Source organism: Mustela erminea, chromosome 17 (assembly GCF_009829155.1).
Source record: "Mustela erminea isolate mMusErm1 chromosome 17, mMusErm1.Pri, whole genome shotgun sequence".
Classification (NCBI taxonomy): domain Eukaryota; kingdom Metazoa; phylum Chordata; class Mammalia; order Carnivora; family Mustelidae; genus Mustela; species Mustela erminea.
In genome coordinates this window covers 68,315,172-68,341,513 of record NC_045630.1, presented here as the reverse complement: position 1 = coordinate 68,341,513, position 26,342 = coordinate 68,315,172, and the positions used below count along the sequence as shown (strand labels likewise).

Here is a 26,342-nt window from a genome sequence, read left to right as displayed (position 1 = left end):
CACTGGTACACACGCACAGCACCCACGGACAGGTACACACACGCGCACGCATACATACCCACGGACAGGTGCACGCGCACTCGTACACACACACGCACAGCACCCACGGACAGGTACACACACGCGCACGCATACATACCCACGGACAGGTGCACGCGCACTAGTACACACACACGCAGAGCATCCACGGACAGGTACACACACGCGCACGCATACATACCCACGGACAGGTGCACGCGCACTCGTACACACACACGCACAGCACCCACGGACAGGTACACACACGCGCACGCATACATACCCACGGACAGGTGCACGCGCACTCGTACACACACACGCACAGCACCCACGGACAGGTACACACACGCGCACGCATACATACCCACGGACAGGTGCACGCGCACTGGTACACACACACGCACAGCACCCACGGACAGGTACACACACGCGCACGCATACATACCCTCGGAGAGGTGCATGCGCACTCGTACACACACACGCACAGCACCCACGGACAGGTACACACACGCGCACGCATACATACCCACGGACAGGTGCACGCGCACTGGTACACACGCACAGCACCCACGGACAGGTACACACACGCGCACGCATACATACCCACGGACAGGTGCACGCGCACTCGTACACACACACGCACAGCACCCACGGACAGGTACACACACGCGCACGCATACATACCCACGGACAGGTACACACACGCGCACGCATACATACCCACGGACAGGTGCACGCGCACTCGTACACACACACGCACAGCACCCACGGACAGGTACACACACGCGCACGCATACATACCCACGGACAGGTGCACGCGCACTCGTACACACACACGCACAGCACCCACGGACAGGTACACACACGCGCACGCATACATACCCACGGACAGGTGCACGCGCACTCGTACACACACACGCACAGCACCCACGGACAGGTACACACACGCGCACGCATACATACCCACGGACAGGTGCATGCGCACTCGTACACACACACGCACAGCACCCACGGACAGGTACACACACGCGCACGCATACATACCCACGGACAGGTGCACGCGCACTCGTACACACACACGCACAGCACCCACGGACAGGTACACACACGCGCACGCATACATACCCACGGACAGGTGCACGCGCACTGGTACACACACACGCACAGCACCCACGGACAGGTACACACACGCGCACGCATACATACCCACGGACAGGTGCACGCGCACTGGTACACACACACGCACAGCACCCACGGACAGGTACACACACGCGCACGCATACATACCCACGGACAGGTGCACGCGCACTCGTACACACACACGCACAGCACCCACGGACAGGTACACACACGCGCACGCATACATACCCACGGACAGGTGCACGCGCACTGGTACACACACACGCACAGCACCCACGGACAGGTACACACACGCGCACGCATACATACCCACGGACAGGTGCACGCGCACTCGTACACACACACGCACAGCACCCACGGACAGGTACACACACGCGCACGCATACATACCCACGGACAGGTGCACGCGCACTCGTACACACACACGCACAGCACCCACGGACAGGTACACACACGCGCACGCATACATACCCTCGGACAGGTGCACGCGCACTCGTACACACACACGCACAGCACCCACGGACAGGTACACACACGCGCACGCATACATACCTTCGGACAGGTGCACGCGCACTCGTACACACACACGCACAGCACCCACGGACAGGTACACACACGCGCACGCATACATACCCTCGGACAGATGCACGCGCACTCGTACACACACACGCACAGCACCCACGGACAGGTACACACCTGTGCACGCACACATACCCACGGACAGGTGCACGCACACTCATACACACACACGCACAGCACCCACTATAAGCTTTGGGGCTCTGTGCACAGAGCGCTGCTCCATCCACCTCTTGGGCAGACCAGCAGATAAGCAGCCACTGGCACACGTCCAAGGGACCAGAAGCCAAAGAGAAACAAGAACTGAAGACGGAGCCACGGCCACGCCGGCTGAGACTCACAGCCGGATTCCATGCGGTCCCCAGGCTGGTCCCGATCGGCAGACAGAGGGGACTGAGCCGGTGCCAGGAGCAAGGACACATCCCATCCAAGGTGCTGGAATCATCGGATGCAAGAGGCAGAATCTAGTTTCTCTGGGGCTCTTTCCAGTTCTTAGAGGACTCCTGAGGCGCCTGGGTGGCTCCAGGGGTTAAGCCTCTGCCTTCTCTTGCTTTCTCTCTCAATAAATAAATGAAAAAAGTCTTTAAAAAAAAAGGGAAGAAGGAAACCAGTCCTCTCGGATCCTGTTTGCCCTCGGGTGCAGACAGCTGGTGGGAAACGGGCCTCGAGGCTCTGGTTCTTGGTGACAGCAGGCGGTCAGGTGGCCCGCCTGGGCCCTCGCGCAGGCCTCGGGTCGGAGACAGGGATGACCAATGGAGGTTTCTGCCGACGGCCGGACCCTTCCCCGGGGCAGGCTGAACCTTCAATGATCTGACTGATGGGGGACACCGTCCCCATAATCACGGGCTGCCAAAGTGCCAGGGGCCTGAGCCAGAGGACGAAGGACCCAACGAGGCAGCCCCAGGTCTGCAGTCTGAGTCCCACGGCAAGGCCAGTGAGGCCAGGGCTCCTGCCGGGCTAGAGGGCCCAGAGCAGCAGCTGTTCAGGTCCTAAACAACTGGGGTCGGTGCACGCAGCGGGGCGTGACCCAGTGTAGGGAACCGGAGAGCCCCGCCCCCACAAGGAAAGGGGAGGGCAGTGGACACGAAGAGAGGGAAGGCCCGAGAGAAAAGCAAGGGAATGCCCGAGTAAAAAGATCTGGGACGGAGCACTTCCCAGAAGGATGTGGAGAAAGGGGTGAGCCAGGGCCACAGAGGGCAGGCGGCGGGGAGGAGGGGCTTAGGGGCACTTCCAGAGACACCTGAAGACCTCAGGAGCGGGTCCATAGCCTCCCCAGACTGGCGGCTGGGGCGAGCTGGAACTCCTCATTAGCGGCTTTGGGATTTTTTTAAAAAGGCTGTGAAATCATTAGTTAGCGCAGAGCGTCTGGCACAGAAGTGGGTGATAGGGGATGGGGAGCAGGGCTACGGGAGGAGACGGGGCAGTCTGCGGGCAGGCAGCAGGCGCACTGCGGGGTGCTGGGGCACCGGCCTCCGGGGCTCTCAGCTTCCCACCTGGCCGCGCAGAATTAGACACAGGCTCCACCCCTCGACTCAAACAGCCCCTTCCTGGAAACGCCAACCCCACCCTCCTGACACTGTCTCCTTGGCACGCTTACCTAGGACACTATACTTTAATTTCTCATTTTTTACACAGACTTTATTTATTAGAGAGAGAGAGCAGCGGGAGGGGCAGGACGAGAGGCGGCTCCCCGCTGAGCGCAGAGCCCAAAGTGGGGCTCGAACTCACCACCCTGAGATCACGACCTGAGCTGAGATCAAGAGTTGGACGCTTAGCAACCTGAGCCACCCAGGTGCCCGATTTTATTTTTTATTTAATTTGCCTCAAATGGGAGCTCCAGGAAGGCAAAGCGTTCTGCTCTGTTCCGAGCTCACAGCACCAGATGCTCAGAACACCCAGGGAACGAAGGAACGCATCCAGCTCCTGTAACGGCCAACGGTTCGGTTCTGCGCGGAGAGAATGTAGTCGGGGCCTCTCGCAGGACTCAGAACAGAAAACAGCGCCCGCGTACGGCCTGCGCCGTCATCCTCAGGAGGGCGGGAGCATCGCGACACCCCCAATCTCGTGTCGCAGACGAGGAGACGGAGGATCACGCGAGCCTTTGTCGCGGGCCGCACCTGTGTCCCTACACAGCCCTGGGCTGCGGCCCTGACCCCCAGTGAGTGGAACCCAGGCCTCTGGGAGAAGAGTGTGGAATGAGGTCACGGAGGGCCCTCCTGACACAGGACAGCGGGATCCCCCGGTGTGTACACGCCAAGGATAGGCGGTGGGTGTGCACGAGTAGCACGCGGCCATCTGCAAGCCAGAACATGGCTCTCCAGGACCCAGACACAGGCCTGACCTACGACTTCCAGCCCCCAGCACTAGGAGGAAATCACCACCTGGTCTGTGGTATTTATTATGGTAGCCTGAGCACAGCAAGGCAGTCTTTGCGGACATTTCTGGGGTCCCTGGTGTCAGAACCGGAACCCAGGGCCCCGGGCTCAGGCACAGGGTGTGTGTGCACACCAGCGTTAGCGTGCTGGCCGTTCTGGAAAAAACCACCTTCGGAGAAGCCACAAAGACGGGCTCGGCGTCTCTCCCTCTGTCCAACCCTGCAGAGCTTCCTGCTCTGGGCCCAGAGCCCATGGCCTCAGCTCTGGGAGGCCCGCAGGGCACTCCTTCACAAGGTGGGGAGAGGTCGAGAGCCAGCCCTGGCTCTGCTTTTGTGCCCCCCCACCCCTGCTGGGTCACGAGGCTGCACAACACGTGGCACTTGGTGCAGATCAAGTCCACGGGAAGTGAGATGTCGGATGGCCTGAACTTAAACTCTACAGGCAGCTTAGAGTAACTCCCCGCACGTCTGTAAAACCCAAGACTACGAAACTTAAAAACCCGGACTTTCAGGTAAACTCCTTCTTCTCTGCCAAAAGTCTGCTGACCACGGACAAAATGGATTTACACTTAATGTACTTCCACGGGTGACTCAGACACCCGTGCGTTTACCATCACAGTGCTTGCCAGTCCCGGAGGACCACCCATCGGTCCACGGAGGTGAGTTAGAGGCCCAGGCACACAGCGGCGCAAGCAGGATCCTCTTCCCTGGGAAATTCGCCGGCTTGAGGCATCAGGGGCACAGCGTGCAAGGTGCCAAGTGCGGGAGCGGAAGGGGAATCCACAGCCGGCCGTCTACGGACAGCACTGAGTCGCAAGTGCTGGGGGCAGAAACCGGGGCTCTCTGGCGATGCCAGGGGCAGTGGACTGCACTGAGCTCTTAAAGGGGCAGGGAGTGCGGGTGCTCCGTCTGATCTGCTGAGCTTCTCACCCCGTCTGAACCACGAACCGACCCAAATGCTGGAAGACTCCTCAGCACGGACTCATTCGCTGGTCGAAGCTGGGGGACGATTCCGCCAAGATGCCGCCAGGCTGCCTGACTGCGAGACTGAGAACACACGGGGCCCAGGACCGGTCATGTCTGCGCCGAGCCGTGTCGTTGTTCTCCATAAAAGCACACGCCGCACCGCCGGGCTCAGCAACCCCTTGCGGAGCCTCTCCTGCCTTCTCCCAACGCGCCCTTGTGCCTGGGGCACCCCGCCGTTTCCTCTCACTCCTCCCCCAAAACAAATAAAACCCATGGCATCAAATTTTCATCCTCCAATTAAAGGACAACATCAAGAAAGTGAAGCAGCAACATGCACAACGGAAGACAGATGTGCGCGCCGCGCGTCCGGGAAGGGACGCTAACCAGAACACATACAAAACTCTCAGAAAACAATAAAAAAGGTTTTTTTTAAAACGGAAAAAGATCTAAATAGACCATTCTCTAAAGAAGACACACAAATGGCCATAAGCACATGAAAAAATGTGCAACATCAGTCTTTCGGGAAACGCAAATCAAAACCACAATGAGACGCCACCTCACCCCACTAGGATGGCTAAAACCAAAATAATGGGAAACAGTGAGTGTGGGGACATGGAGAAATGGGGACCTTTTCTGCCGGGGAGGACGCGGAGTCACACGGCCGCCGCGGACATGGTTCGGCGGCTCCTGAGAACGGTCAGCGCAGCGACGCGCAGAGATGCTCCGTCAGCCCCACTCCCGGGTCTGACCCCGGAGAACTGGGAACACGGCCAGACGCGCACCTGTCCGCGGACGTTCACGACAGCGTTCGTGACAGCATAGCCCCGGAGAGGACGCCACGCGACCTGCAGCAGCCCAGGGTGGTCTGTCCGGACTGCGGGACGGACTCATCGCCCCCCGCCCCACCCCGCGCCGGGCAGGAAGCACCGAGAACGCGTGAGGCTCAGGGGGAGCCAGGCGCAAGGACCGCACGTTACGGGGTTTCGGTTACACGTGCCGTGTTCAGAAGAACCATGTTCCTGGACACAGGAAGGGCAGCAGGGGTGCTCTGGGGCTGGGGTGAGGGGGCAGGACAGGGGAATGACTGCTGATGAGCACACGCTGCTTCCCAGGAAACTGGAAAATTCTAAATGAGACGGGGCTGATGGCCTCCCAACTCTGTGACTGTCCCCAGACCGCCTACCGGTTCACTCTCACGGGTGAATTTTATGCTCTGGGACCACAGCTCAATAAAGCTATAAAATACCCACGGCTTCTCTGGTTTTACCCAGTGGAGGAGAGGGGCGCCCGGAAGCTGACGGACACCTAACCCTCCATCCATCCCAAGGAAGGAGTTTCTCTCAGGGCTAGTTCAGGGTTTGGGTCAAATCCCCTCTGCTGAAGCCAGAAAGCACCACTTCACAGGCCGGTTCAAGCACCAGGCGGCATGTGGGGCCGCGGCTGGTCGGGCTCAGTGACCCGCCAGACCCCCTGCGTGCCCGTCCCTCCCCGGCCCGGGCGTCGCCTCTGTCACCGGCCTGAGAGCGGGAGGTCCACCCCCTCCACCCGATGTGGGGCGCACGGGCTCCCGTCTGTGGCAATCCTGCCACGTCCCCGGCCTCGCCGGCCGGCACCTCTCTCCAGCCACGGCTGCCGGGCGTGTGTGCAAGGCCACCCTCCAGCCCGAGGTGGTCTCACCTCCCGCCTCACTGAGGAACAAGAGCCTCTTCAGTTGCCCGCCGGACGCTTCTCAGAACACACGGGGTCACCTCCTCACGCCTGCCCCAATCCAGGCCCGGCCCCGGCCCCACTCCCCTCTGCTTCTTCGGTTCCTCCTAAACCCTCACCGTCCTCCAGTTCCACAGTTCGAGCCTCCAGCCCAAACAGACCCAAATCGCTCTCGGCCTTTGGAGAACGGCTTCCCGGAGGCAGGAAGCTCCTCCAGCCCGACGCGTGGCCCCGGCCCCCTCGCCCACCTGCTGCTGGGAAGGGTCGTCAGTCCTGCTGGCTCCTCCTTCCCTCCTATGCCTCTTTAGCCCACTGCGGTCTGGCCTCTGCCCCCAGAACTGACCGTTCCCAGTGAGATCACTGACCCCCAGCCTGGCGTGTCCCACAGCTGGCAGGCCTTCTGCACATCTAACCGGGCCCCTCTCCGTCGGACCGCGTGGGCCACTAGCCCTGCCCTATGCCCCCTTTGTAGGGACGCTGCCTGCTCTGGTGCCTTCAGCCGCCTCTGGAACACGGAGGATCCCACATCCGCTTGCCCTCAGTCTCCTCAGGTTCCCGACTCCCATCTGTAACTTGCAGGGGCGACACTCACCCCGCAGACACTCAGTCGAGGCCCTGGAGACCTTCAGCCGCCTCCTGCAGCCTCTCCCCCCAGGGCAGACACTCCCAGGGTGCCTGGGGTCGTCCTCTCTACCCGCCGGCCCGTTGAACCATGGATGCTGTCAATTCTGAACTAAGGTCTCTTCCTCCCACAGCAGAGAGGGCAGTGGAGAAGACCTCCAGCCTCATGGCCTGGGCTTGGGTCCTCCTCCCCGACTTCCCAGCCGTGCGATCCCGGCTCCCCTGCGGCTGTGATGCGGGGACGATGCTGGCACCTGACTCACAGGGCCATCGGCAGGCGGGCTGAGGGAGTTCTCGGCAGCAACAGCTCCCGCTGGCTCAGCGATCTCCGCCCTGGGCCCGAACTCTGCACAGCCCAGCACCTGCCTGCGTGGCTGACTCTGGGACGGGGAACCTTGGGCTTGTTCGAGAAGTATGCTGAGCCTCGCAGGGATGCCGTAAGGCGCCCAGGCGGCTCAGCCAGTCATGTGTCTGACTCTTGGGTTTTGGCTCAGCTCCAGATCAGGGTCCTGGGATCCGGCCCAGGCAGTCACCTGCCCCCCTCGGCCCAGGTCGGGGTCCGTGCTCAGTGGGGAGGCTGCTTGGATTCTGCCTCTCCCTCTGCCCTGCACGCGCACACACACGGGCTCCCTCTCTCAAATAAATAAGTGAATCTTAAAACCCCCCCAAAGATCTCAAGAATTGCTACGAGGACACGTGCTGCCGTGGGTTTAAACAAAACAGAGCCTCGCAGAAGTGGGGCAGCAGGACCCAGCTCACAGGGTCCTCCGAGGACGAGGCATCAGTCGGGACCAAGACTGATGCTCACGCTGCCCTTGGCCTCGGGTCGGGAGGTTTCAGGCCAGAAGCACACCACCGAGACTGTTAAGAGGGAAAGGAAACAGAACTACAGATAGAGGTAAATTCTTTCCAGAATCTCGGAAATGAGCTGAACCACCAGTGCGGACTGGGAGGTTTCTCTATTTCCCCGTCGACCATCTGTGAGTGTTCAGTCCTGTGTCAGCCATGCCACCCGGGGCAGCAGGCCGGCGGCACCATCTCCCTGTCCCTGGCTCTGAACAGTCCTGCCTCCAAGCGCCCGACATGCTCGGGTCACAGCACGGTGGTCCAGTCTCTGCTCACCGGCTCCCAAGTCTGCCTCCTCCCCCGTCACCAGGGAGTCTGACACACACACGTCTGATCCTGCTGGAGAGAAGGACTTAATGATCTTCTTGCTTCCTTGTTTTTACAGATTTCCTGGGGAGGGAGAACCCAACTGTCTACTCCACAGGTCTAGCAGGAAGTAGAAAAATTCCGACTTTCTCCAAAACTCAAAAATACCCAGATTGGAAACGACGAGGTAAACTGATTTAGAACCAGACGCGTGGATTCTAGAATCCCGGGGATAACAAAACATGTGTAAGACCTAAAAAGTGAGTCCCGCAAGGCTACAAGATCCAAGGTCAACATACAACAATCAGTTGTGTCTACACATACTGAAATAATTAAAAAGGGGTTTGTAAAAACCGCCCTTTAAAATATGAACCACGGGGGGCACCTGGGTGGCTCAGTGGGTTAAAGCCGCTGCCTTCGGCTCAGGTCATGACTCCCAGAGTTCTGGGATAGAGCCCCATATCGGGTTCTTTGCTCGGCAGGGAGCCTGCTTCCTTCTGTCTCTGCCTACTCGTGATCTCTGTCTGTCAAATACATAAATAAAATCTTTAAAAATAAATAAATAAAATATGAACCACGGATGGGAGTGGGGGGTGGCGGCGGGAGGCCTGGGTGGTGCCATCGGGTTACTGACTCTTGGTTTCTGCTCAGGTCATCTCAGGCCCTGGACCTGAGCCCCCGCTTGGGCTCCACACGCGGCGGGAGGTGTGCTTGGGGTTCTCGCTCTCTCTGCCCCTCCCCTGCTCACGCACACTTTCTAAAATCAGTAAACAAATAAATAAAATAGGGCCAAATCTGACAAAAGATGTAGAAAGACCAGCACATCAGAAAGCACGAAACAGCACTGAGAGAAACAAAGGACCTCCGTGCGGGGAAACCCGCACACGCTCGTCTGTACAAGGCGGGGTGGCCTCAAACGGTGCCGAGTCAAAGAGGACGGACCGGGAAAGGGTCACCGCGTGTGACACAGAATTACACAAAACGTGAGCCAATCTACCGTGAAAGAAAGCCAATCTGTGCCAGAAGGTTCCAGGTGGAGGATGAGAGAGAGACTACAGGAGCATCTGGAGCTGACGAGAACGCTTGTGGCCCTGGTGGGGCGACAGCATCAGACGCGCATCCGTCAAACTGCGTCGGGGCACGTACTCTGTGTGCACTTTGACTGCACATCAAATACACCCCAATAAAGCTATCGAAACGGTAAAAATGCAGCTTTATGGGAAACAGGTCCTCCGGGCCCACAGCAGAAGCCAAACGCTGCCCTTCTCTGTTGTAGAGATGGAAGCAGACGCTACTTCCCGGTAATTCAAGCCTCTGCCCCAAGACATTCTGTTCCTGACCCAGGTCTCGGTGCTGCTAGATCATAAAATGAGGCAATGGCTTTGTGTTTAAAACAGGGAAAATCGCCACATATACACACTCCTTTGCGTTCTATCTGTTCGCACATACAAATGGTTCTATTTCATCAGTTTGCGCACTGGCCAGTCCCAAACACCCCCACTGGACGGGCGGCACAAATACTCAGCGAAAACAGACAATCCAAAAAGCAATTACATTTGCCTTTGTAATTTAACACACAGTCCGGTTTTGCAGAAAACACGTTCTTGGGGACGTCAGGCCCCGAGTCCCACGAACCGAGCTGTTACCCCGCCTCACATCTCACACGAGGGGGGACCTAAGGCGGTCACTGAGCAGGGCGGCCGGCACCAGGGAGTTGCTGAGCTGCACGTCGGCAGTGAGCGCGCAGAAGCCTCCCTGCGCATCTGCCATGTCACACGCCCACAGGTGACTGTACAGGTGCCGTCGGCTCCCCCGCCTGAGCGCCCCACAGCTGTTCTGGGTCTCCCTGCATGTGCACCTCAACATGGCCTGCATTTCTGTCTGCTGATGCTCACATCAGAAAAGAGAGAAAAAGCCAAAGATTTAATGCTGAGATTCTGTCCGTAAATTCTCAGCGACTACAATCTGATGAACCAGTCGCTCTGCGGGAAGACGACAAGTATGACAGGGCACACGATCCAGGCAGAGGATGCCGCCAGGTGAGCATTCGACCAGCCGGGGACGCTACGGACATCTCAGGGGAGCTTTCAGGAGGGCGCTCCGTGCACCCCTCCTCTCCCACGGCCTTTAGTAAGGCTTTTTTTTTTTTTTTTTTTTTAAGATTTTATTTATTTATTTGACACAGAGAGAAAGATCACAAGTAGGCAGAGAGGCAGGCAGAGAGAGAGAGGGAGAAGCAGGCTCTCTGCTGAGCAGAGAGCCCAACGCGGGGCTCGATCCCAGGAACCTGGGATCATGACCCGAGCCAAAGGCAGAGGCTTTAACCCACTGAGCCACCCAGGCGCCCCTTTAGTAAGGCTTTTTAAGTTATTTTTTAGGGCATGGGAAATGCTGAGCACTCAAGGAAGCGGCATCACATCTACGCCCTTGTTCCGTAACGCTCCTGACTCCACAAAGGGACAAGGACACGTTTACAATCAAATCAATGACCCTCAAGGATACAAACTTCATCATCATCCAAAACATACCCAGTGTCGAGTCCTAACTGGCGCAAGGGGGGGGGGGGCACGTGACAAGAGCATTCCTGAGGCCACACCCTCTGGGAATGCTCAATCTACGGGAGTAACAGAGAAGTTTCAGACAAGGACAGGCCCCAGTAAAGGAAATCAGCTGCTGGTCGTCTGCACCAAGAAGAGGGCCAAGGTGAAGCACGTTCGAAAGTCTGCATTCCGGGTAGGCGCTGCCGCTGCGCAGTCCCAGGCATGCCGCCTAGTTTGTGTTGACCTCTCCATGAGGACCCTGACCTCAGAGGGTTGGCACCACCATTAAACAAGACTCCGCGCACAAAAATTCTTCCGAGTACGAGCGAATCTGAGCCACCAACATGGGAAAAGGACGAGGCGTCCTGAGCGGGTGGGATCCGTACCAGGAATGCAAGGTCGGTTCAACACAGAAATTTCTCTCAAGAAGGTATGCAAAGGGGTGACAGGCACATGAAAAGCTGCTCAATGTCATTAATCATTAAGGAGATGCAAGGTCAGGAAGACATGCAAAGGTTAGGAGTGGACGCTGACGGAGGGGATGCCAGCCAAAGTGAGATGGGCTGGAAGTCTGCCGGCGGGAAGAGAACCTCGGATTCCTGTGGCATCTGGGCTGCTGGTGGCTGTCTTGTCCTTCCCCCTCACCCCGTCTCCCGAACGCTTCCCTGAAACTGTGGGCCCCTGGCCCCGGAGCCGGCCATCTTTCCACCCTAGCCAACTGATTCTCCAATCCTGTAGCTTTTGCAGAAAAGGCTCTCCACACAACGACGGGGACAGATGGGGCAGCCAGACGAGCGGGTCCTCCAGGGGGGGACGGTCCCCCATCCGCGGAAGACAGAGGAGCAGTGCTGTATCAGAAGGGGGACAATTCCAACACAGAGAAGAGCTGTCAAGGCAGTGTGCCCCGAGGCCACCAGGCCCAAGGAGGGAGAGGGGGAAGGGACCAGATCAGCCTCCTGCTCCACCGCACACTCTCCGCAAGTCCACGGTGAAGTTAAACTCCAGGACAGGTGCGGACGGCTGTGCCGAGGGGAAGCGCCGCACTGGTGCTCGGGGCTAAGGGTTGCCACGTTACGGGGGTTCTCGGTCTCTGCCTGAAGCCGGCTCCTGCCGCAGCACCTGACAGCCTGTTGGCTTGCTTAGCAAGGCAGGAAACGCCATGCAGCAGGGCCAACCACCCAGCACGGGTCTGCAGGCCGCGCGGATCGCCAGCAGGTCGGACGCACACAGACCGTCTGCCCTGCACCTGCCAGGACTCTTCTCGTCGACGGAAGAACTTCACGGTTACCGTCTCCTTCTCCTCTACCCTCCAGCCTCCTTCCCGCCCTCCTGCTCCTTGTGCTTCCCACCCTTCAACCACCGTTCCTCCGGCCGTTCTGGAACGGGCACACGTGCACGCATGCGCACTCACGCACGCGCACACTCTATCTCGTGCTGGAGCACACTTTTCCAAACTAACTGAGCTCACGGGGCTCCCAAGCAGGTCAGTCTGGGGTAACTGGCCTGGCAGTGGCAGGACCCAGGGGCGAAAACAGAGCTCAGAGCCCCAGGTCAGCACGACGACGGCTCCAGACCACGTGGGGACACGCATCGCAGACATCAACTCCCACTCCTCCACTTTACGGTGAAAGGGAGGCCTGGCGAGGTTGAGCGATTGGGCTTAAAACTGTACGCACAGGGTTGTTTCTCTTCGGGCTGATGAGAATGTTCCACAGTTAGCAAGTGAACTGCTGAGCGACACCGCACTGCACACTCTAACGTGGCCAATTCTACGCGCGGGATTTCTCCCTATGAAGCCGCGAGCGAAGACGCCGTCGGGGCGCCTGGCCCCGCTGGTGCAGTGGGGGCCTCTCGAGCTCGGGTGTGTCCGTCCGCGTCCCACGCTGGGTGCAGAGATAACGTAAAGGTAAAATCTTTAGAGAAAATCGCAAACGTTCACTTGAGAACTCCACAAGCGACGCCCGCGACACAGCCCTGGCGCCACAGACAAGCTCCGGAGCTGCTGGGAAGTGTCCCATGTGTGGTCGCACGCCCGGTGGCCTACGAAGGCAGAGCGCTCTTCCCGTCACCCAACCTGCCCGGCCTGGACCAGGCAGGAGGCAGGAGGAGGGGGAGTCCTCTGCCTTGGGCACAGTCCCCAGTGGCCCAGCACACCTGCTGGGAAGAGGCCTGCCGGTGAGGGACGCTGTGCTGGGCTCTGATCCCCGCGTCCGGACTCTGCGGAGTGGCCTGAGCCTCTCTGGGCCTCCCCGCCTGCGACAAGCACCAAGCCCTGCCTGCCAGCCGCCGCAACACAAGAGAGAAACTGCACCACCGACGGCACGTCACCGCCCACACCCCGAGGAGCACCACTGGGGCCCTCTCTCCTGGGTCCTGAACTTTCCAGCCCTCCGTCACCCGCATCCTCCCTGCCTGGAACGCGGACCACCCTCCTGACTCTGACCTTCCCTCGTGCGTGCGCAGTTCTGAACCCAGCTTTTACCAAAGTCACGTGCGTCCGCGTCATAAACAAGCTTCCTTGTTGTCTGCCGTCCCCAGCGGCCTCTAGTCCCGGTGCGTCCCCCGCGCTGAGAAAACGGCCTCCTGTTCATATGCGTCGGGTGAGTGTGTTGAATACGTAAAAAATCCCCGCCCCCCGGACCAAGGGCTGTGCACGGGGATCTGACAGGGGAGGGGTCTCTGCCCCCAAACCCTGAGCAGGCGTCTTTCTCACCCTCTCGGGTTCCGGGTTCGGAGCCGGAGAGGGACCAGAGCCGAAGCAGGAGAGCCAGCAGGCCCGGCGCACATCCTGCCGGAGAACCAGGATCTCCTCTGGGTTTCTGCCAAGATGATCCAGAGGCCTGGAGCAGGGTGAGGAGGCTCACAGGGGCCGCTGGGCCTCATCCCACACCGACCGCGGTCCGCTGAGCCGTGCAGACACCTGCGCAGATGTCACCCGGGAGGCCGTCAGAGATGCAAACGATCGGGCCCAGACCCAACCCAGAGTTACGGAGTCAGACATGGCGGGGTGCGGCCCTGCCCTGCGGAAGGGAACGCGTCTCTGGCCCACACTGCGGCGTGCCTCCCGGCGTGAGTGCACCTCAGGCGGCCAGGCTTGCCTTGGAAACGTGAACTCGAGGTCCCACCGACAAGGACGAGGAGCTATGTCTTCCCTCCGCTTCCTCCTGAGCAAACTTCAGAAACGACGGGACGGGCCTATCACCATTTCTTTCTTTTTTTAAAGATATTATTTATTTATTTGACAGACAAACACAGTGAGAGAGGGAACACAAGTGGGGGAGGGTTGGGAGAGGGGGAAGCAGGCTCCCCGCTGAGCAGAAAGCCTGATGCGGGGCTTGATCCCAGGACCCCGGGATCACGACCTGAGCCAAAGGCAGACACTTAACGTCTCTATCACGGTTTCTTCATCTCCTCTTCTCTGGCTCCTGCCTGCCCCCCCCCCCCCCACAGAGGCCACAGAATACGCCCACATTCAGACAGTTCTCTCTCCTGTCTTGTCTGTGCCCCCTCCTCCCCTGGTGGGGGCGTCTGACACTGCCGGCCTTCCGTTTCTCTGCCGCTCCCCGCCCCAGCCTCTTCTGGGGGACCCCGCTGTCCGCCTCCCCTGCATGTGTGAGCATGGCACACGCGTGAGCAGTGCACGTGTGCTTCTCCACTCCGGCCTGCCAGGCCCAGGGGCCGGCTCGCACTCAGCAGCTGCCCTTGGCTCTGTCCCGGAGGGCTGTGGCTCACCCCGAGGCTCCGTCCCTCCAGAACTCTGCCAAGCGAGGGGACTCCCAGCCCACGCCCACGCCGAGAACAGGTGCGCTGCCCTCCCCCCCACAGCCACCTGCTCAGTCTCCCCCCGGTCCTTCCCCACCTGCCGTGACGGCTCCCTGCCCCATCGCCCTTCTCCGCTGAAGCTGCAGGGACGCGGTTTCCCAACAGCACATCTGCCCCCGTCGCTCCCCATGTAAGTCTGGCGACGGTGCTTCGTGGCCCTTGGGACAGAGTCCAAATGCCCTGACCCAGGCTTCCACGGTCCCCAAGACCCGGCTCCTTCCCGTTGTCCAGGTTCACGGATCTGTCGTTCTGCGGTCCCATGACAGAGCTCGGCGACCCTCCAGCCCACCGCAGCACGTATGGCCCCTCTGCCTGAACCCTCGAGCCCTCTCAAGCCCTCTCGAGCCTGGCTCTCAGTTTTAGGCCTCCATTAAAGTCCCTTCCTCCAGGAAACCCTCCTCAGAGTCCCTCCCATATGCTCCAGGCGGACTCACAGAAGAGTGTGCTGTCACACACCCCCCTGCGTCCTGTCTGCCGGCCCCCGGCCACGGGCACCTGGACGGCACAGCGTGCAGCTCACTCACGCTGAACCCCAGGGCCTGAAGATCGGAGAAGCTGACCGATGCTCTCACCTGAGGGATGGTGCGGACCCTCCCAAACCTCGGCATGCTGCCGACCCTGGAAGCCGAGTGGTTCCTGTCCCCAACCCTGGGGCCGGAGGAGAAAGAGTCCCATTCACGAAGCTACTTACTCCACTCTCTCCACCACCTCCCCTAGAACAACAGTGGCCTTTCTCTGCGGGGCAGGCTGCTCTGGGAAATGAATGGGGCCAGCCCGGGGCAGGCGGGACAATGGCAGGGTGGGCCCCCGGTGCCGTCAGACCCCTGTGGGGAAAGGCAGCCCGGAAACCGGGCCGCCGAGGGGGAAATCCCCCAAGCTTCGCGAGGCCAGCAACCCCAACAAGGGTGCTCTGTCCCTACAAGAAGTACCAAGTGCCCCAGACCTTGCACCACCAAGAACAAGTCTCGGTTCCCGGCAGCCGTGCTCAGAGCTGCTCTCCCGAAAACCCCGGCTGGGCAGGCGGGGGACGCGGAGGGTCCCGAAGCAGTGGCAGGTGAAGGCGGCTCGCAGCGGGCAGGCGTGCGCTCCGCAAACCGACGGGGCATCGGGAAGCCATCCAGAAGGACCAGCAGACATTGCAACCCCGGGCAGCAGAAGACATGATGGCCAACACAGGCATGGAGAGAACCAAAGATCGCCAGCCGACTCACCGCGGTGGACAGCGGGCAGCGAATTCTGCGCGAACCTCTCCATGAGTTATTCTACACACACGCAAGTAAGACAGACCAGAGTCCAAGCGCTCTGAGTGTGCGAAAGGAATGCTGAATGACAGAAATGTCCAGGTGCGCGGTGTGAGCCTGCCAGGTCCCCCTGCAGCGGGGGGCGGGGGGACAACGCCCGTGGACAGGGGCGCAGGAAGGCACGTGGGCCCAGGAAGCCGGTGGGGGGCCCGGGAACAAGACCTGCGGCAGTCAGAGGGGGCGGAACTGAAGGGAAGAGCCGCGATCCTGGGCTGCGGAGTTGGGGCCGGAAAGGAAAGGCCACGCGGGGGCCAGCAAGGAACGCCGTCAGGGTGAGATCCCACACCCTGCGTTCGTGCAGGGTCCCCAGAGCCATGTCTGCAGGTCCCTCATGTAGGGCAAGCACAGGCCGGAGCCCCTGGCCCTGGATCGTCCATGGCAGCTCAGGCCAGGGGGGTCTTTGCCCAAGCAACCGCATTCCCAACGCCCGGGCTCGCACCACAGAAGCCACTCAACTAGTTAATGGCCGGTGGGGGTGGGGGGCTCCTGCAGAGACCCTCTCGCTCAAGGTCCTGGACCCTGGAACGCTGGCCCCAGCACCCTGGGGCTGCGTGTGATCAGTTCACGGCGCTCCGTCAGACCCTGCCCGCTTCCGCAGATCAGGACGTCTCCTAAGCCATCTCTGGCCCCGGCTTCCCTCGCTGCTCCCCTCAGGGGGGCTCCCTGGGGAACGACTGCCTGGGGGAGGCCCCACCGGAGGGCGGCACTGGCGGGGGGGGGGGGTCGTCTCACCGGCTGTGCCTTGGCAGCCCACGGCCGGGCGTCCACGGGAGGCAGGAGGACGTCTGCGCAGTCCTCTCTAGCGGCAGCCTGACCCTTCTCCCAGCCAGCCAGCCTCAAAACCATAGGAATCTAATTTGATTCAGCCTTCACAGGCCCTGTTGATTTTCTTTCCAAAACATCTTTTAGATCCTGCCCCTCTTCTCTGCTCAACGTTCTCTCTCACCACGGCCGCTGCAAAACCTCCCAGGGCCCTCCTGGGCCCAGGCCCTCTTCAGCGACCGACTCAACGTCAGTACTGTCTCTGCAGTTTTTCTGACCTTGTAACACGCGACCCTCCCCAGCGCCCAACACCTTCACCCCCCATCCTGCCCACCTCCACGACCTGCCCTCTCTCCGCTGCACGAAGACCAACAGCCCCGCCGCCCCAACCCACCGCTCGCTTGGCCCCGCCTGCGATGGCTGCCCAGGCCGCTGCCTCGTCTGACGGATCCGCTCGTCTCTTCCCGATCTCTAACCACCCGTCCCAGCTGCTCCCCTCCGCACCAACCTTCTGCTCGACTCTGTACTTCCCGGTACGTGACGAGATGCGGCAGTTACCAACTATGCCTTCGCGGTTTCCTGCTGCTTCCCCGATAACCTCACCAGGAACGTGAGCTCCCTGGGCTTGCACGTCACTTGCCGCAACAGCAAGAACCCAGCGAGGCGCGGCTCTGGGACAAATACTTGTGGTGCCGCAAACTGACTGCAGGTCGGGCGGGTCATGGGGCTGCGTGCCCTGGGTAGTCATTGGAGCCATCACGTCCCCCCTGACCAGAGCCAGGCCACGACTGGTGACTGGAGGTCCCATCAGAGCACTTTAGAGTAGCAGCACTTAGTGCTGGAGAAAGTGCTAGAAATCACAACTTGGAAAACACTTGCTCTGACTTTTCAAAGCTCCTCCCTGGTTCGTGCGAGTCTTGGTTTACTGTTCTTTAGAACGAGAGGGGAAATCCCGAAGAAGTCCGTAAAGATGACGGAGGAACACTTATGATTTTAGGGACTGTGCTGAGATCAGAATTAAAAGACAATGAAATGAGCTTAAACTGTAGCAGAGGCAAGTCTGAGACCCTAAAGGAGGCTCAGGCGGGTACTGCGTGGTACTTCCTCCCACGATGGAACACGGGACCCAGGACAGACCCCCACCTGCTGCGACTAGCTCCAAGGGAGTCCTCTCGGAGCCAAGAGGAAGTGGCAAGGTGACCCCTTCTGACTTGGGACGCATGTGATTTTCGGGTCACACCTCCAGGTGCTTCTCCAGGCGGGAGAGTGCCCCCCGGGTCCCACGAGGGCCGTGGGTCTGCAGGCCTTCCTGCCTCCCTCATGGTCCTTCCACGCTCCTCCCTCGTGTCCGCGCCCAGCGACTCCCTGGTCTCTCCAAGCTTTCATTTTCACCGATTCCAGGAAGGCCAGACAAGATTCCTGGAGAAGTGCCCCAGCTCTGGTGTTCTCAAGCGGCCAGCGCGCTCGCCTGGAGCTCGGAAGGTCCCCTCTTCTGGTGGATCCAGCGTGACTGTGAATAGGGGAACGATTCCTTCTTTCTTCCGAGACAGAATCTGCACCTTCTTTAGTGCTACTCCCCCCACAGGGCGCAGGAGGGACCCGGGAGGCCAGAGCCATTGGGGTGTGGGTCCTTCCGCACACGACTTGGTGAAAAGGAAGTGTACATGGTTCCTGGGGCACGGGGCTGGCAGGCCACAGATAAACCCTGGAATCAAGCTGTTAAAATAACAAACCAATAAAGTGGAGTTTTAAAAGCGGCAAGTGCCACTGTGAAGACCTAAAGCAGGTTCGGCCAACACAGATGAAAACAATGCCTCCTCCCTCATGTCCTCCGGGACTGCACACCGAGCAAAGCCCTTTCTGCATCGGAATCCCAGACCTTCAGAGGGCGGGCTGCAGAGTGCCCCTCAAAGCTTCCAAAGACAGTCCTGTGCAGGTGAGGGGCTTCCAGGACTCCCCTGTCTTTATGCTAACTTGGGAGCTGGCTATTACCCTTCATGAAATCTTTTTTATTTTTGATGAAATCATACTGTCATGTATTCCTATTTTCTAACGCACTCTCACATGGAAGACAGGGACTCTGACCACGATCTGACAGTTTAAAAAAAAAAAAGGCTAAAAAATTTGTTAATCAGAGGGTGCTCTTTCAGAGATGTTTCTGAGTGTCTTAAGTCAACTCAGCCTGCTCCTGCCTGTCACGGTGATCACCCACCAAAATCCACGCAAATCCGTGGCCACCTCTTGTCTCACCCCAGACAGCACGGGGGTAGGTTCTGGAGAAGACTCAGCACTGCAGGGCTTCGTATCTGCAGCTCTGAATGCAACACCAACCACCTCAACTCCGCTGAACTCGGATTCTAGGGCCCAGGGCTTGATAAGAACCTGAGGCCAAGGTGGGAAGCCACCTTGCTCTGGGAGCCACCCCTTTCCTTTCGAGATAAGCCCAGTCTGGGCAACCAGCATCTCCTCTCTAAGACCTTCCCTGAAGCCCAAGGCCCTCTCCCAGCACCTGCGACCAGCCTCCCTCCTATGCCTCTCCTCCAACCTCACCGAACATTGTGCCGCTCCGAGAAGGGGGAAAGGTACCTTCAACCTCAGATCCCTGATAAGGACGGTTGCTGGGTCGGATTCATTCTGAACTGGGAATGGCCAGAGACTGCTAAACACGACCTTTCTATTCCGGCCTAAGGGAGCCAAGGTAGCTGCAGCCTCTCCCACTCAGCAGAATTCTTGGGAAGGCACCGGGGACCATCACCCAACGCTCTCCTCCAGTCCCCGGCGCCTCCACACATCAAGCCTGCTCACTCTGGCCACATGCTTCAGAACAACGCGACGCTCCCTTGGCTGCTCAAACGGCTTGGGGCTCATTTGGAAGGTGGTGTGTGAAGTTAAAGCAAACTCAGAAGTCTGTGGCCTGAAATGTACAGTTTTACAGCTTAGAAAGCGATACGACATATATGATCGTGTTTGTTTCGCTCCTCCCAACAGTCCCACGAGACGCAATAAATGTTATAATCCCCAAACGACGCAGGGCTTGAAAGTGCTTGTGAACCGGAAGGCCTTTCATGCACGTAAACGCTCGCAAAGCCCAGGAGGAAATGAGAGGAGGTACGTGGCGTGTCCAAGCGCACAGAGTTGAGCGAAATGCCAGGGTTCAAACCAGGCCCTCTTGGTGTGAAGCTAGCGCTTCCCTGTCTGCGCTGGCCCACAGGACTATGGGACTGGGCACAGAGCACAGCGGTTTTACAGAAGCAGATGTCTAACCTGCCAGCTGGGAAACACCTGCCATGGGAGACGAGGCCTAGAGACGGCTCAGCAAAGCTCATCATCGCCCCCACAGAAGTAACTCAGCGTCTTCATCTCTGCTTGCAGCATCAAACACGCTTTGCGAAATCTTGAGAAGATGCGTCCACAGGCCACAAGCCGTCCGCCGACAGAAGGACAGGGGCTGAGCAGCTGCACGAGCCCGCGTGTCAGTACAGAAAGATCAAGAGTTGTCACAGAAACTTCTCCACCCTACGGACCCAGGTGTCAGCCCCCAACAGGGAGTTAAAGACGCTTCTGAAGAAATATTCCAGAGGCTTCTTAGGGCCACACATCTTCTCCACACATCTTCTGGCACGTGGCTCTTCCCTAGGAAATACACACCAGCGAGGGACCGTCTCGGACCTGGCTCCATGTGGGCAACCAAGCCAGGAGTGCTGGAACACTCTGAGGGGGAGGAATGTACACTTGCTGACAGGCTCGCTCACGCCAGCATTCTGGCCCATACGGATGGAATGCTCAGCACAGGCCCACCGCGGAGCGAAGGGGATGTAGTCCCTGCCTTTCTGGGGCTTACTGTTGAGTGTCAACAGTTCCTCGGTCTTCGTCAGGAGCCCTATCCTTCCCCTGCTCTGCACCGGGACTGCACACCCACTGTGACGCCCATCGGGCACCTCCACTAGGCTCTATGCGGCACACCGTGGGTAAGATATCTAGATGGCAATCCGAGCCTCTGACCAGGCAAAGGTGACAAACACTCTTGTCTGCAAAGCTGTGGCACCCCAGAGAGAAATGGGTGCTTTCCTAGAGAAATGACGGCACCGTTCCCAAGACCGTTGAAAAGACCCGTGCAAAGGGAACACCGGACAGGGTCGTACGCTACCGTCCAAAGGAGATACGGAAAGCCCATTCCGCAGGACCAGTACAGAAATCCACTGAGCCAGCATGGGGCAAGCAGAAGAGCCTGCAGGGATCAGGAGACCCGCATTTGGGCTCAGATTCTGCCTCTAGTCCAGCAAGATGGCACACGGCAAGCCAGGTGTCCTCCCAGAGCCTCAAGGACCCCCCACTGGATAGCGGGAGTAACACGGTCCACCTCAGACCCGTTCAACGAAAGCCCGTGGGGAGAAACGTCCCATGCCATACCTCACCAGATGGTGTGGGGATACGAGCTCCCCCAGGAGCATCTCGCATCAGCCCAGGAGCCCTCCTGGCCTCCTTCCTGTACCCCCAAACCTGGGTTTCCATCTGCTCACATCCCTGATTTCAGAGAAATCACTCGCCAACCACATCTCACAAAAGGCAGATGCACTAAAGCCTGAAACGAGAAAGCGGCCCCGTGACCACGTCACGTCCCTGCCCGGACGCACCTCGGGCCTCCCTTTACAAGACGCGAGCTACAGGGAAGCCAAGCACAAGGGGAAGGGACACAAGTTTTACGCCCTTTGTGGCTGGCTGCCTCCAGCCCACTGACAACTCAGGGCCCAGGTGGGGGCTGTGGAGCCGATCAAGCAGGACTCGGAGGCGATCCACATATTAGTGTTCGGGAGGGATTATGTTTATACCCCATTCCACAGCCAGAAAGAAACTACTACTAGCATGGATCATCGCAGGTTAACTGGCACAGAGAGACCTCAGCTCCCCGCTATTCCTGCATCTCCAGCAACACGGTCTCCAGGCCAGGGCTTCCATCTGCTTGCTCCGTCCTCTAACCTCTACCCATCCAGTCAGGCTTACAGAAGCTAAGATTTTTAAGGAGAAAGGGGTGGGGGTGGGGCTGGGGAAAGAGACACCTCACAACGTTGTAAACAGCAGGGCTACGGGTGCTGCCCAGGCTGGTAAGGGGGCTGGACCCTGAGTCCGGGCTCCAGGGACCTCCAAGGACCTCTGCCCATCAGGCCTCAGAGTCCAAAACAACTCGTTCGGGCTCTAGGCGGAGGATAGGCCCAACCTACAGAGTCAAGCTTATTAAGGCTGGCCTGGAAGATTATACCTTAGAGCATCCGCTGGTCGGCAGGTCTCAAGTTAAATCCTAAGCTTGGAGAGGAAGAAATTCGAATGTGCCCTGGGCATTTGGGGGCCATTATTATCAGTCACTGGCAAAAATCCAGACCTCTGTGGGTGCAAAGGGTGCTTCTGTCCCATCAGTCAGGCCTAGAACACCCTCCCCCTGGAAATGGAATCACGCCCCCACCCCCCGCGCCCCAACCAAGCCCCCCCATTCGGTAGCAAGCAGCCCGCCGAGGCCCACGCCCCTGCCGCGGCCCTTCCCCCCCAGCAGCTCAACACCTAGAGCCAGTCCCAGTCCACCCTGAGGACTCACGTGACCAGGCCCGGCGGCCTCCCGCCCCCTACACAGGCAAGTTAGGGGCTCAAATTCAGCCCGTAGCAGGGCAAAAGTCAGAGACTGAGAGACGCACTTTCCCCTGTGTCCTCCCCCGGCTTCACGGTTTCTCGCTCGTTTTTAAAAAGCTCTGGATCCGGACACAGACACACACGGCCGTACTGTCCCCAGAGACCCGCGCTCCCACTCCAACGCCTCCTTCGCAACCTTTTCCCCAAATGCAACCCCCTCGCCCCCAGGGTCCAGTTAAGAAAGTGCGGGAAAGCCCCTTCCAGCGCGCCTACCTGTCTATGCTCTGGGGCAGCCTCACACTCATGGTTTCTCAGGGTCTCGGCGCGGCCAGGATCTGCAGTTCTGACGTCCTGATCGCGGCTGGGTCGGCTGCAGTTTCCAGGGGAGGCGCGGGGGGGGCGCCCCGACCTCGCGGCCGCACAGTCGGGCGCTCGGACGCGCTCCGCGGGCCTCAGGACCCCGGGAACCGAGGCTCCCCTCTCCTCGGACCCGCCGGCATGCTGTCCGTCCTCAGCCCCCCCGCCCCTCCCCCGTCGCAGGAAAAACCGAAAGAAAAAGAGGAAAAACTGTGACCTTCTCAGAAACCAAAAACCCAACCACAAATCTGTTCAAGGCCGGCGCCGGGGCTACCACGGGTCACAGAGGAATCCGCCCTCCGAGCGGCCGTCCTCGCTGCAAGACCCAGGCGGAGCCCATGCTCGGGCCGCTGTCCTGCCGCAGCCGGGCGCCGGGGCCGGCGGGGCCGTGCGGGGTCGCCCCGCGCTCCGCACGACGGCCGCGCCGGGGCAGGGGCGGCGGCGCAGCGAGCGCGGACGCGGGGCCGCCGCGGCCACACGGCTCAGGTCCGGGCCGGGCCCGCGGCCGCGCGGAGGCAGCGCCTTCACGACAACAACAGAAACAGCCTCGGCGCCGCGGCTCGGGGGTCCCTTCCCGGCGCCCGCGGCCCCGAGCACCAGCGCGGCGCCCCCCGCCTCACGCCCGCCGCGGCCGCGGCCTCTCCGCGCGCCGCGCCCCGCGCCCGCCGCCCGCCGCCCCGGCCGCCATCAACCGCGGGCGCCGCTCTTGTGCCCGCGCCGCCCGCCCCGCGGCCTCTCCTCCGCGCCGGCCCGCGGGGGCCCGGCCCCGGCTGCCCTCCGCCCCGCGCGGCCCGCTCGCCCGCCGCCGCCTCGGCTCCGGCCCCGCGCGCGGAAGGCGGCTCGGCGGCTCCTTCCGGGCCCTTCCCCCTCGGCGCGCCGCTCCTCGGGGCGCAGGCCCGGCCGGCCGCCCGTGCCCGCGCCGCCCCCTCCGGCCCCGCTCCGCCGGCGCGGCCCGCAGGCCCCTCCCCCGGCCCGCCCCGGCCCGGCCCTCCCCCACCTCGGGTCCGCCCCTCCCCCCCGCCCCCCTTCCCCCTCCCCTCCCCCCGGGGCCCGCCCCCCTCCGCCTTTCCTCCCGGCCCTCCCCCTCGCCCGACACGCCCCTCCCCCTGGCCGGGCCCTCCCCCGGCCCTTCCCCCTCCGGCCCCTCCCCCCGCGCCCCTCCCCCTCCCCCCGCGGCCCGCAGCCCCCCGCGCGGCGCCCTCCCTCCGTGCGGCCTAGCCGGCCCCGGCTGCGGCGGGATCCCCGGCCTGGCCCGGCCCGGCCCGCCGGCCGCCCCCGCCGCTCCCCCTTCCTCGGCCCCGGGCCTCCTCCCCACGCTGCGCCCCTTCCCGGGTCCCCGGGGCCCCGGCGCCCGGCCCCCTCCCCGCGGGCGCCCTCGGTCCCGCGCCCGCGCCCGCGCGGCTCACCCGCTGTCCACCTCCGTCCTCATCTTCGTGTCCTCATCCGCGGCCTCCCTCCTGGGGGCCGGAGCTCCGGAAGCCGGCCCCGGCGTCGGCGGCCCCGCGCGGGCAGAGGGCCGTGGCCGCGGCCGGCTGCGCTCCCGGGCACCGCGGTGCCCCCGGCGTGGTGCTTTTGAACCCGGGGGAAGAGCCTCTCAGGGCCGATTCTAGTTTCAGAGAATCCCAGCGCCCGAATGTTTGCAGGTAACGCGCTCGTCCGAAGGTCCCTGGCGTTGTCGTTAAAAATAATTAAGATGACAAGGAAAGTTTTACGTGAGGACTTGGGAATGGACCTGGTCTTCCTGCCCAGGTAAATGCTATTGTAACCCCCGCCCCCCGCAGGCAGGGCCGTTGGCGGTATCCTCCCCCTCCCTCTCCGGCTGGATTGTTCCTGGGGGAAATGCAGGCACAGTCGCCTGGGCCCAGACCCGCACGCGTCCTGGAGCTCGGGTGGAGGGAGCCGGGGACCCCAGCAATGTTGGGGGGGCTTGCAAATTGCAAGAGCGTAGGAGACTAATAAGCATGGGTTGACCGTTGGAAGAATCCAGGAGCTTCCCTCAATTATACACATGAAGGAAGGACCCACTGCCGGCGCCCATCTCCACCACCTCCTAGGTCAGAACTTCCAAAGACGCGGGGTCTGGGGGTGTGCCAGGCACCGCAGCCCGGATTGCTCCTGTCCCATTGTCTAGTTCCTTCCCACGCACCCGCCAACAGGGTGCTCCCGGGTGTGGGCGCTCCCTCCGGGTAGACCAACCAGTGGTCACCAAACACATAGCGGGCTTTCTCAAGAGATGCAGTATTTTAAGATAATTATTTACACCTGTTTTATAAAACATGTCCTAGGATAGGAATAGGAACAGGAACAAATCAAGATAAAGATGAAGTACACTTTTAAATTCCTACTCTTCAGTGAATGTTACTGGCTGTCATAAATGGAAGAGATCCTTGTCCAAGGCGGATAAAGACGGAAGTGTGTCCTTGATGGCTTTTATTAAATCATGACATTCATTTTCCAGTCCGTTCACCACGATGCAGAGGTTTTCTTTGAAATTCATCTAGTAAATTAACATTTTAAGTCAATTACTCCTTGAATGGTTAGAAGGTATTGCATTTTACAATTTTTTTGAAAAGACTTTATTTATTTGACAGAGAGACAGAGACAGAGCACAGGGCTCTGGGATCATGACCTGAGCTGAAGGCAGACGCTTAACCGACTGCCTTAGCCAGGTGCCCTACATTTTATAATTTTAACAGATGGGATCAAACCTAAGAAATTCCATTTAGTTTTTTTTAATGTTATGTTATTTATTTATTTTTCTAAAAATATTTTATTTATTCATTTGACAGAGAGAGAGATCACAAGTAGGCAGAGAGAGAGGAGGAAGCAGGCTCCCCGCTGAGCAGAGAGCATGATGTGGGGCTCGATCCCAGGACCCCAAGATCATGACCTGAGCTGAAGGCAGAGGCTTAACCCACTGAGCCACCCAGGCACCCCTCTATTTAGGTTTTTAAAACATTTTAAAATTCTGTTTCTTAGTTTCTCAAGTATGCAGACAAAACTTTTAACAGCTGATCGGACACCTGCCTGCCTCTCTCGGTATAGCAGGGGGCTCATGATCTTGGGGTTGTGAGTTCGAGCCCCACCCTGGGCATAGAGTTTACTCAATAAAATTTTTTTAAAAAGTCTTACAAGTGACGTACATTGCTTTTGATACATATATTTTCAAAATCACAATATTGGGAGCATCTGTAGTCGTACATTTTCAAATGTTTTTCCCATGGACATGACTTTCCCTTAGAAAAGCCGTGGTTTTCTCACTCATTAATAGACTGTCATGTTCATTTTGAAGGAATAGATTAAGTGGATGGTGGTTGTTTTTGAAAATACGGGCCAGGATCCTCTTCCCAGCTAATCGTCAGCACAGGACGTCAAACAGTAAGAGCA

At 59.8% G+C, this 26,342-nt stretch overlaps 1 protein-coding gene across 7 annotated transcripts in view; it reads right to left on the bottom strand.

Annotated features, from left to right (window-relative positions):
• Positions 1-23,569, bottom strand: part of ARHGEF11 (Rho guanine nucleotide exchange factor 11) — a 77,818-nt gene extending 54,249 nt beyond the window's left edge. For 4 of the 7 annotated variants that reach the window (XM_032318068.1, XM_032318073.1, XM_032318071.1 and 1 more), the window contains exon 1: positions 22,872-23,569. In XM_032318068.1, coding sequence (XP_032173959.1) covers positions 22,872-22,903 — 32 coding nt within the window. In that variant the 5' untranslated portion in view covers positions 22,904-23,569. The remainder of the gene's footprint in view (positions 1-22,871) is intronic. The other 3 variants (XM_032318069.1, XM_032318072.1, XM_032318070.1) reach the window with 1 other exon arrangement.
• Between the last annotated feature and the right edge of the window lie 2,773 nt (positions 23,570-26,342).